At 44.0% G+C, this 10,612-nt stretch overlaps 1 protein-coding gene across 1 annotated transcript in view; it reads right to left on the bottom strand.

The window, feature by feature from the left end:
* The window catches only part of MYH13 (myosin, heavy chain 13, skeletal muscle), a 53,941-nt gene that overhangs the window by 28,689 nt on the left and 14,640 nt on the right, over positions 1-10,612 (bottom strand). The window contains exons 11-17 of the mRNA XM_008572952.1: positions 9,906-10,024; positions 9,019-9,168; positions 8,731-8,901; positions 7,629-7,938; positions 5,676-5,749; positions 5,493-5,580; positions 4-119 (exon numbers count right to left, since the gene is read on the bottom strand). Coding sequence (XP_008571174.1) covers positions 4-119; positions 5,493-5,580; positions 5,676-5,749; positions 7,629-7,938; positions 8,731-8,901; positions 9,019-9,168; positions 9,906-10,024 — 1,028 coding nt within the window. The remainder of the gene's footprint in view (positions 1-3; positions 120-5,492; positions 5,581-5,675; positions 5,750-7,628; positions 7,939-8,730; positions 8,902-9,018; positions 9,169-9,905; positions 10,025-10,612) is intronic.

The following is a 10,612-nucleotide window of genomic DNA, read 5'->3' as shown; positions in this document are numbered from 1 at the left end:
CCGCTGCTTGAAGTCTGCATAGAGGATCCGGCTGGGGAATCCTTTCCTGCAGATCCGGATGCCTTCGAGGACCCCATTACAGCGCAGCTGGTGCATGACCAGGTAGTGGTCCATCACACCTGGGGAGACAATGTTCCGGGAGAGCTTGTGGCTTTTTCATTGTTTGTCTTTGATGGTCTGAGGCACCGTGAAACACTCCCACACAGCCAGACTTGAGCAGGAAGAGTTAGTGCCAGCTCCAAGAAGGAGGGATTGGGGGTGGCTCGAGCCTACCTGCAAGTCTCATGGTAGAAGTAATCCCACACTCTTGGGGAGATTGTAGCACCTTACAACTGTGGGAATGAAAGCCCAAATATTGATCTTTGCCCTGTTCATGACTCTGTAGCTAAGCTCCAAGAGAGGGCAGAATGAGTGTGGGGTACCTTGGGCTTCCCAATTGATAATTCGGGATGCCTTCCTGCCTCTGCTCAAGGATGGGGATGTAAAGTCTGCAGGCTGTGCCTTCAGTGGGAGAAGGGAAACAAAGCGGATGCGGAGGATGGCTGTGGTAGGGGATGGGGAGGTTGGATGCAGGGCGGGCTTGGGCTTCCCAATTGATAACTCGGGATGCCTTCCTGCCTCTGCTCAAGGATGGGGATGTAAAGTCTGCAGGCTGTGCCTTCAGTGGGAGAAGAGAAACAAAGCGGATGCGGAGGATGGCTGTGGTAGGGGATGGGGAGGTTGGATGCAGGGCGGGTGGTTATCTGCTGACTGTTGAGCACCTGCTCTGGGAAGCAGAGAGGAGAACTAAAGCGTGGGTGGACGAAGCGGAGCCAGAGGGACAATCCCCCATGGGAGGTAACATGGCCACTCTTGGCCACCAGCCTGGGTCAGGCACAAATCAAACAGGGGCCAAGAAAATTCTGTCTCGGGGCTGTGTGTACGTGAGGGGGAGGTTCGAAGAGAGGTACTATGGTTACATGGTGGCTTTTTATCGTGGACTCCCTAAGTTGCTGGGGAGGGATGCAGCTAAAGCTGGCTTTGACTTAACCTGATGGAAACTTCTAGAATGTTCACAAGCTTCCCAGTTTGCTCTGAGGGAAGACCATTATACAAGTACACCTTCTCAAGGCTGTGCTAGAGCTATGCTGTCTAGTAGTTAGGAACCACATGTGGCAATTTACATTTAAATTCATTTAAATTAAAGATTCATTTTCTTAGTTGCACTAGCCACATTTCATGTAACATTTCAGTGGCTACCACATTGGACAGTGCAGATATAGAACATCTCTATCATTCCTGAAAATTCTATCAGGCAGTGATTTTCTAGAAGAAAAGTGGTTTAAGACCAAGGGGAAGATGTATCAGAAATTCAGAGCATCGATAATATGGAGGGAACCTTAGAAATCATCTAGTCCAACTCCCCTTATTTCTCAGAAAAAGTAAGCCAGTGGATTACCAAAAGCCCTGGGGGCTCCTAGAGACACAGTTTGCACCCACAGAGGTTCAGTCCATCCTCCTGTCACTTGACACGTGCAGGCCATCTGCTGCACAGAGGAGTCGTGCCACATGGCAGCAAATTGATTTTTGTGTGTGATGAAACACCTACATGCAAGCCAATGATTTTATTTGATGCTTAACCAAGGAAACAGCTCTGTTCCAACACTGAAGGAGAAGCTGGCTGTGCCAGGCTCACAGGGAAGGGTACAGCACATCAAATAACACATATCGAGTCACTGCTGCCTTTGACTTAGTCTGTAGAACCCAACTTCCACAGAAGATGCATTGACACTCTATATAGCAGACCTGGTGATGGAATTTGAATATGTTGCCTCCCCAAAGCCCATGTTGAAATCTGATCAAACAATGTGGCAGTGTTGGGAGCTGCTTGGGTCATGGGGGCGGATCCCTCACAAACGGATTAATGCCCTCCTTGTGGGGGTGGGTAGTGAGTGTATTCTCACTCCATTAGTTCCCAGGAGAGCTGGTTGTTAAAAGGAGCCTGGCACCTAAGGAACCTGCTCCCAGCATCCTTGCCATTCTGCCTGGAACAGCCTTGCCTCAGGTGGCCCTGAGTGTGGCTTGCGCCACAGCTGTGCAGAACGCAAGCTAGAAACCTCGGTGGCATCCAAGTCATGTTAAATCTGTAGGCAGGCAGAATTTGAGAGCAGTGGAGACATGGCAGCCTCCACCCAGATTTCAGAGGATGTATGGAAAATCCTGGAGGCCTAGGCAGAAACCAGTTGCAGGGGTGGAGGTGTCACAGAGAGCATCTGCTAGAACAATGCTGAGCAAAAATGTGGGGTTGGAGCCCCCCAGAGAGCCCCCACCAGGCCAATGTCTAGTAGAGTCATGGAAGTGGAGCTGCCACCAGGACTCTAGAACTGTAGGGACACTGGCAACATGCAACACCCTCCTGGAAAAGCTGCAGGCATCAGTGCAGCCCAGTGGGCTGTGCTTGGCAGAGCCATGAGGGCAGGCTACCCAAGGCTTTGGGGATCCAAGTACCCTATTGTGCCAGGATGCAGGGCTTGGAGTCAAAGGAGATTATTCTGGAACTTTAAGATTTAATGTCTGCCTTGCTAGGTTTTGGACTTGTTTGGGCCCTGTTTCTTCTTTCTTCTGGCCTATTCCTCCCCTTTGGAAAGGGAATGTGCACCCAATGTCTGTTCCACCATTGTATCTTGGAAGAAGAAAATTTGTTTTTTATTTTTACAGGTTCTCAGCAGGAAGGAGTCTTGCCTTTGGTCCTAGTTGAGACTTTGGACTTTGGACTTTCAAGTTGGTGCTGGAACAAGCAAAAACTTTGGGGACAATTGGGATGGAATGATTTTATTTTGTATGTGAGAAAGACATGAATTTTGGGGGGCCGGGGAAGAATGGTATAGTTTGGATATGTTGCCCTTTTCAAAGCTCATGTTGAAATCTGATTCCCAATGCAGCAGTGTTGGGAGCTGTTTGGGTCATAGGGGGTGGATTCCTCATGAATGGATTAATGTCCCCCTTGTGGGGGTGGGGAGTGAGTGAGTGAGTGCTCTGTTAGTTCCCAGGAGAGCTGGTTGTTAAAAGGAGCCTGGCACCTCCTCTCTTTTCTGCCTCTTGCCTCCTCTCACCATGTGATCTGCTTGCACCCCCTTGCTGCCCTGCCATTTTCGGCCATGAGTAGAAGCAGCCTGAGATCCCATGTCAGGTGCAGCTGTCCCAGAATCTTGAGCCAAATAAGCCTCTTTTCTTTATAAATTACCCAGTCTCAGGTATTTATTTTTTATAGCAACACAAAAACAGACTAATACATCTGGTTATCTGGGGATTTAAAATTTCTGGTTCTGCATCATCATCATCATCATCATCATAATTGACAGCCAACATTTACTGAGTGCTTGCAGCGTGCTCAGCCCTGTTTAAATGCTTTACTTGTACCTGCTCATTTAATCCTCACAACAACCATCGAAGGTGGGTTAAATGAGTTACTATTTATAAAGTGAATAACCACTTTATGAGTTTATTAAAGAAATAAATAGTAAATTAATCTTCGTTTTATAGACAAGAAAGCTGAGGCAGAAAGATCTATAGTACTCTGCTTAAGGTCACATGGTGAATAATAGGTGGAGCTGAGATGTTTTTGTCAACAATCTAGTGCTCCGGTTCACTTGTTGCAGAGGTGGGACACTTAATCATGAGCTGGGGTACAGTGTTTGTCACAGAACAACTTAGCTGATAAGTGAGCCACCTCACAGCTACAGCTCGTCAACAATCTAGTGCTCCTGTTCACTTGTTGCAGAGGTGGGACACTTAATCATGAGCCGGGGTACAGTGTTTGTCACAGAACAACTTAGCTGATAAGTGAGCCACCTCACAGCTACAGCTCTACGTGATAGCTTCTTTTCCTCTTTTTGTGACAAGTGACCCTGAAAAACAGCTATACTCTAAGAATATCTGTGCATCAGGATTGGTGGTGGCTAAAGGTCCAGTCTACTGTGTGTGTTCTATATCTATATGTATGGTCTCTGATTCCAGTTTTCTCATCTATAAAATACAGATAACTACACGTATCTTGCAGAGAACTGTTGCAAGGATCAGAGATAATATAATAAAGTGACTGACATACAGTATGGATTAAATAAACCAGTTGCTATTGATGCTGTTTTTATTATGGGATACCTAAGATGATTATTTGCTAAACGTAGTGAGTTTCTTAACTTTGGGGTAACGGGTCAACCGAGCCCTTTAAAAATCTTATGAAAGCCATGGACCTAATGTGCATACAATATTTTGGATATTATTTCATTGGACATACAATATTTTGTATAGACATTCAATATTGGACATGCAATATTTTGTATGGACATACAATATTTTGGATATTATTTCATTGTAGGGGTGTGATATAGGTTGAATGTGTCCCCCAAAGTTTCATGGATTAGAAACTTAATTACCACAGTTAAGAGGGTGGGAAATCCTATTATGGTAAATTGAAAAGTGGGGCCTTTAAGAGGTGATTAGATTGTGAGGACTGTGCCCTACTGAAAGGAATGATCCATTCATGGAGTAATGGGTGTCATTCTGATGGCACTAAAAGAAGAACAACTGAGAAGCTTACCTCTGTCTCTAGCTAAGCTATTCTTACCATGTGACACCCTGCATCACCGTAAAGTTACCACCACCAAGAACAAGGCCCTTGCCAGATGTGTTTCCTGTACTTTGGACTTCTCCGCCTCTGATGCAATAAATATTGCTTCTTTATAAATTACCCAGTTTCAGGTATTCTGTTATGAGCAACAGAAATGGACTAATACAGGGTGCCAGATAAAATACAGGATGGTCACTGAAATGTATTTTTGCTTGTTTTTTTTTTTTGGCAGATGGCCAGTGTGGGGATCAGAACCCTTGACCTTGTTATTACAAGGCTATAATCTAACAAACTGAGCTAACTNTCTCCGCCTCTGATGCAATAAATATTGCTTCTTTATAAATTACCCAGTTTCAGGTATTCTGTTATGAGCAACAGAAATGGGCTAATACAGGGTGCCAGATAAAATACAGGATGGTCAATGAAATGTATTTTTGCTTGTTTTTTTTTTTTGGCAGATGGCCAGTGTGGGGATCAGAACCCTTGACCTTGTTATTACAAGGCTATAATCTAACAAACTGAGCTAACTGGCCAAGGTTTTTATTACTTTTTTTGTTTGTTTTTGTTTGTTTGTTTGTTTTTTGGTGGATGGCTTAAATTTGAATTTCAGATAAACAATGAATACTTTTTAAAATATAAATATATCCCAAATATTGTATGGGTCATACGTGAACTAATAATTTTTTCATTGTTTCCCTGAAGTTAGAATTTAACATGGCATCTGGTATTTTTATTTGCTATATCTGGCAACGTTATTTCATGGTCTAGTTTGAGAAGTGCTAAGGACTATCATATTTTCCACATGCATACCCACAAAATTTTGCACACATTCCAGAGAGTCCTATTCTGTTCAAATAATTGTCAAGATTGGATTGTTACTTACCAGGAGTCTTGGTCTCATTGGGAATCAGACATCGTACAAAGTGAGGGTGCGTGCTCCTTAAGTTGGTCATCAATTTGTTTAAATTTTCCTGGGACACAAACCAATACAAGCACATTTGTCTTAGCAAATGTCATTTCACTGGGCAGGAAAACAACCAAATGCAGAAGCTGCCAAAACACGAACCCTGAACACGGCCGACACAGTCTGGAAAGAGGAGCCTTTCTTCTTTCCACCCTTCTTGCTTCCCCCAGAGTCACCTGGAGACAGACACAGAAGGGCATGTGAGATGCAGCCCAGAGGACACGGGGTGGGCTTTCTAAACCCCCTCCTCCAAGCCTTTAACCGGGAGTTTTGGTTTCCTATCGACCTAAGAGACCTGAGATTTTGTTTTTAACATGCCTCCAAACTACCCAAATTTGGGAACACTCAGCTTTATCCTTGTGGGAATGGAGTAGGGTGGGATGTGGGTGACATTTAACTGGGAGCATAACTTGGACTCTCAGTATGAAGGGAGAGTCCTTACCTTTAGGAATCAGACATGAAATCAAGCTGAATAATTGGCAAGACTGAGACAATCTTCTCAATGATCGTAGTTTCTTTCAAGAGCTTCCCTGCTTTTATTCTTGAATCCCTACTTTTCTCTTACTGAGGAAGTAACTGAAAGTAATAAAGTTGAATGTTCTCACAAATATTCTACAAGTCATTTTTTTTTTCTTTTCTAAAAGAAACAACCCAATTTGCCATCTTAATTTGGAGTCGATGATATTTGATCTGCTTTTTCTCAATGGCTCAATTTCAGATTTAGACCTTGGTACTCAATCAAGATTCAGTCTTGGGGGAGATATTATGCCCCCCTTTCCCCACACTCCTTTCACTTCACTCTTCTTGTCCCAGGGTCTAGCATGAATGTGTGTTTGGGTTGGGGGAAGGGAGGCAGGAAAGCCACTTCCCCAGATCTGCATCCACCCAGGGTCTTATATGAGTATTAGAGTCTTGGTGTTATCGCTAAGCGAGGTTATGCAACACATTTACAGAGCTACCCTGATCGGGATTAAAAAGATGATGTTCATCATCCAAGTTTACACCTGTGCCCATTTATTACATTCCTCTGCCCAGAGTACACTAGACATTAATTTTTTAAAATTATATAATTATCTTATGAATAATTATATTGCATGTATTTTCAAATTAAAAGCACAAATTCATTAAATTTATGCATTTAAAATGGTCCATCATTTTAAAACTCTATTTTGGCAATCATTTAAAAAAAATATATATATATATATATACTGGTAACCTTAAGAAGTGATACTGGCTTGGGTGGCCACTTTGGAGAAGAGTTCGGCAGTTCCTCAAAAAGTCAAACATAGTTAGTATATGACTCAGAAATTCCACTCCTAGGTATACCGCAAAGAACTGACAACATATGTCCACATGGAATCTTCTATATAGATGCTCAAAGCAACATTATTCACAACAGTCAAAAAGTGGAGACAACACAAACGTCCATCAACTGATGAAGGGATAGACAGAATGTGGTATATCCATACAAGGGCACATTATTTGTCTATAGACAGGGACGAAGGACTGGTACATGCCAGAGTATGTTCAAACCTTAAAAACATTAGGTTAAGTGAAAGAAGCCAGACACAAAAGACCATGTACTATGTGATTCCGTTTGCATGAAATGTTCAGAATAAGCAAACCCATAGAGACAGAAAGTAGATGAATGGTTGCCGGGGGCTGGGGACAGAAGTGAGAAGTGATTGGTGATGGGTTACAGGGTTGATGGAAAGGTTCTCAAATCAGATAGTGGTGATGGTTACACAAACTTGTGTATTTTTTAAAGGGTGTATTTTTAAAGGGTATGTAAATTATATCTCAATAAAAATCTATCAAACAATGTGGTATTGTCTGTCTTGTCCACCGAGAGGTCCTGTTGGCCTCCACAGAACTCAACCTTTTAAGGAAGAGGAGGAATAAGTGGCGGAGGAAGAATGAGGGAGATCAAAGGCAGCTGAACAAGTCAAGCTCGACCTGAAGCTCATGTTTGATGACTGGTTTTTTGTAAGCAGCTTTGGGTTATGAGTAACTACACAGAGCTTTCCAAGGGGACATCAAAATACAGAATTTCACCTGCTTCTGCACCAGCATAGTTGGAAAAAAGGAAGGACAGCAGCTTCAGTGAGGACTTCTGGTACAGCCCAACCACGGTCTCATTCAGGGGGTCCTTGTTCTTGTCAAGCCAGCCAGCGATGTTGTAGTCCACGGTGCCGGCGTAGTGCACCAGCGAGAAGTGGGCCTCAGCCTTGCCTTTGACAGGCTTGGGCTTCTGGAAGTTGCTGGACTTGCCCAGGTGCTGGTCATACAGCTTGTTCTTGAAGGAGGTGTCTGTTGCCTTGGGGAACATGCATTCCTCTTCCAGGATGGAGAAGATGCCCATAGGCTGGAAAGAAGATAACAGAGACTATACCTCTGCATTTAATAAATGCTAATGGCTCCATGGTCTGGAGAAGCCGGAAAAGAACTTTGGTCCTGTAACTCTGGGGCTAGGAACACTGGAATGTAAGCTCTGTGTGCGCAAAGCTCCTGGTCTGTTTGCTGCATGACAGAACAGTACCAGACATATAGTAAGTGCTTAATTAAATTTGTTGAATAAAAGAACATAGAACGAAAGTATGTGTATATAAATGTAGCTCACTTTTAGCAATAGATTTACAAAAAAAAAAAGTAAAGTTACATATATAGCCATAAAATAATATGAGTCATATTTTAAACAATAACGTCTGGACTTCTCAATAGCCGCCTCAGGAAGATATACTCATTCTAACATGACCAGCGCTCAAAATGTTATGAGAATTTCTTTTTAAAAAGTTAATATCATCTCCTGTTTTCATAGTAACATCCCTCCAGGGATCCTGCTGTTCCATGGTCCCTCCTCCTTGGGTGTTTGGGCAAGTCTAATGGGTAAAAAATGTCACAGTTCACGCTGGGGTTCCACTCACATTCTTGGGGATATCAGCCCTTGGATTTTAACCACTGAGACACATCTTCAGGTGTCAGAAGAGATTCTGGGCACTTGCCCTGCCTTCACAAGGGGACTCAACCATCTATCTGAAGGCTCACAGCCTGGGGGAGTGGGATTAGGGGTACCAATCTATTAGCAAAGAAGAGTCAGAGCAGCAAGGTAAGGGTCGCAACTGAGGAGGAGCTCTCCCGGGGGAGCCCATTCTTCTACCTTCTCGATGAGCTCAATGCAGGCAGCCAGGTCCATCCCGAAGTCAATGAACTCCCACTCGATGCCTTCCTTCTTGTACTCCTCCTGCTCCAGCACGAACATGTGGTGGTTGAAAAACTGTTGCAGTTTCTCGTTGGTGAAGTTGATGCACAGCTGCTCCAGGCTGTTGAACTGAGTGTTTCAAATACCAAAGAGAGTGAGTGAGTTTGAAAAATCCCCTGGGGATTCATCAAAGCAAACAAAAAGTAGAAAGGTCTTTTCCAGCCAGTTTTTACCCAAACAACTTACATCAAAGATCTCAAATCCAGCAATGTCTAAGACCCCAATGAAGTACTGCCTGGGCTGCTTGGTGTCCAGCTGCTGGTTGATGCGGGTGACCATCCACAGGAACATCTTCTCGTAGATGGCTTTGGCCAGAGCACCTACCGAGTTGGTCACCTTGAAGAGGGATCGCTCATTCAACCTCCTCAAATTAGTCTTTTTATGGTTGCATTAAGTTGATACATGAAACTGACATCTTAAAGGTCAAAAGCAGTTGAATACTGGCAATTTCATATGGTTCGATATAATATTAAATATTCCTCAGGGCGTTTGCCTAGCTCATGATGTTTCACTTTCTCTGAGAACCACCCCATTTACAAAGATGGTTTTCTAATAGCCATGGCTATACCACGTGTTTCCAGTCCCTGGCCATACTTTGTAGGACCAGAGGTGGACACTTAATCCAGGTTGGGTTAATCGGAGTGTCTCTCCTAAGAATTTGGAATCTGGATTAAAAGACACTGGTCTCAATCTCAGGGTGAGGCTGGAAACATGGGAATGTAAACTTGGTGGCTATAGGGTGGCCATGGGCAGAAGAAATGGAGAAAGCTTATCTGCCTAGCAAGGACACAACAGAGAAAGAGAGAGATGTCAGCCCATGGAGCCCAGAGAAGGAGCTGGAGAGAGGCTGCCCAGCTCCAGAGGGCTCTTCGCCTCCCGTTTCTAGGCCCTCACAGAGCCCAAAGGGGCACTCTTTGATTTGCATTCCTTGAATTATCCCTGAGTCCTAAAAAATGAATCCCCCCCTTAATGCAATAGCCAGTTTCATATGTACTTCTGGCATCTGCAACTGAAAGAACGTTAAGGTGATGGTTAAAATAGCAAAATCTCTCAATTCAGAGCATCTCCATTACCTGCTGGACATTTTGCCCTTTAGTGACATACTCATTCCCAACCTTCACCCTTGGACAGCACAGGCCTTTGAGCATTTCTGCAGAATTCAGACCCATCAGGTATCCAGCTTTGTCGGCCACTGTAGACAGAGGAGAAATGGCATCAGCTGCAAAAGTGTCCAGTCAGGCCCTGGCTCCTTCCAAAAAGGTTTTCTATAATCCTTTTCGATGTTTTTATGTTCTCCTCTGTGTACCAGGCCGGATTTGTACAGTTTCAGTCCCATAGTCTGGGGACCTATGGTTCTCAAGAACTTCCAATTTGTTTCCTACATGCAAACTTTACAATGATAAGCTTCTTGATAGATCTTGACCTACTGATATTTCAACTCCATAAAAAAGGTATTAATTACATAGCAATATTAGAGTCTGGTAATTCATCAAAATGGTTGGTAAGTGAAGGAGGCACCATCTGGATTGCTGACAATATATGTTAGGTCTGATACATGTTTCTTTCAAGGTTCTCCACCCTTGATGAACCTGACTGCTGACACATTAACGCCAAGTGGTCAGATACACTTCCCCTGCTACTTAGAGTGTCAGTGGCTTCTGTTGCCACCACATACGAGGGTACTTCAAAAAGTTCTTGGAGGGGGCCGGCCTGGTGGCGCACTGGAGAGTGCGCCGCTTGGGAGTGTGGCGGTGCTCCCGCCGAGGGTTCGGATCCCATG

This window comes from Galeopterus variegatus, unplaced genomic scaffold, assembly GCF_000696425.1.
Source record: "Galeopterus variegatus unplaced genomic scaffold, G_variegatus-3.0.2 Scaffold852, whole genome shotgun sequence".
Classification (NCBI taxonomy): Eukaryota; Metazoa; Chordata; class Mammalia; order Dermoptera; family Cynocephalidae; genus Galeopterus; species Galeopterus variegatus.
The sequence above is the reverse complement of the archived record's forward strand: the minus strand, read 5'-3'. Positions and strand labels throughout refer to the sequence as shown.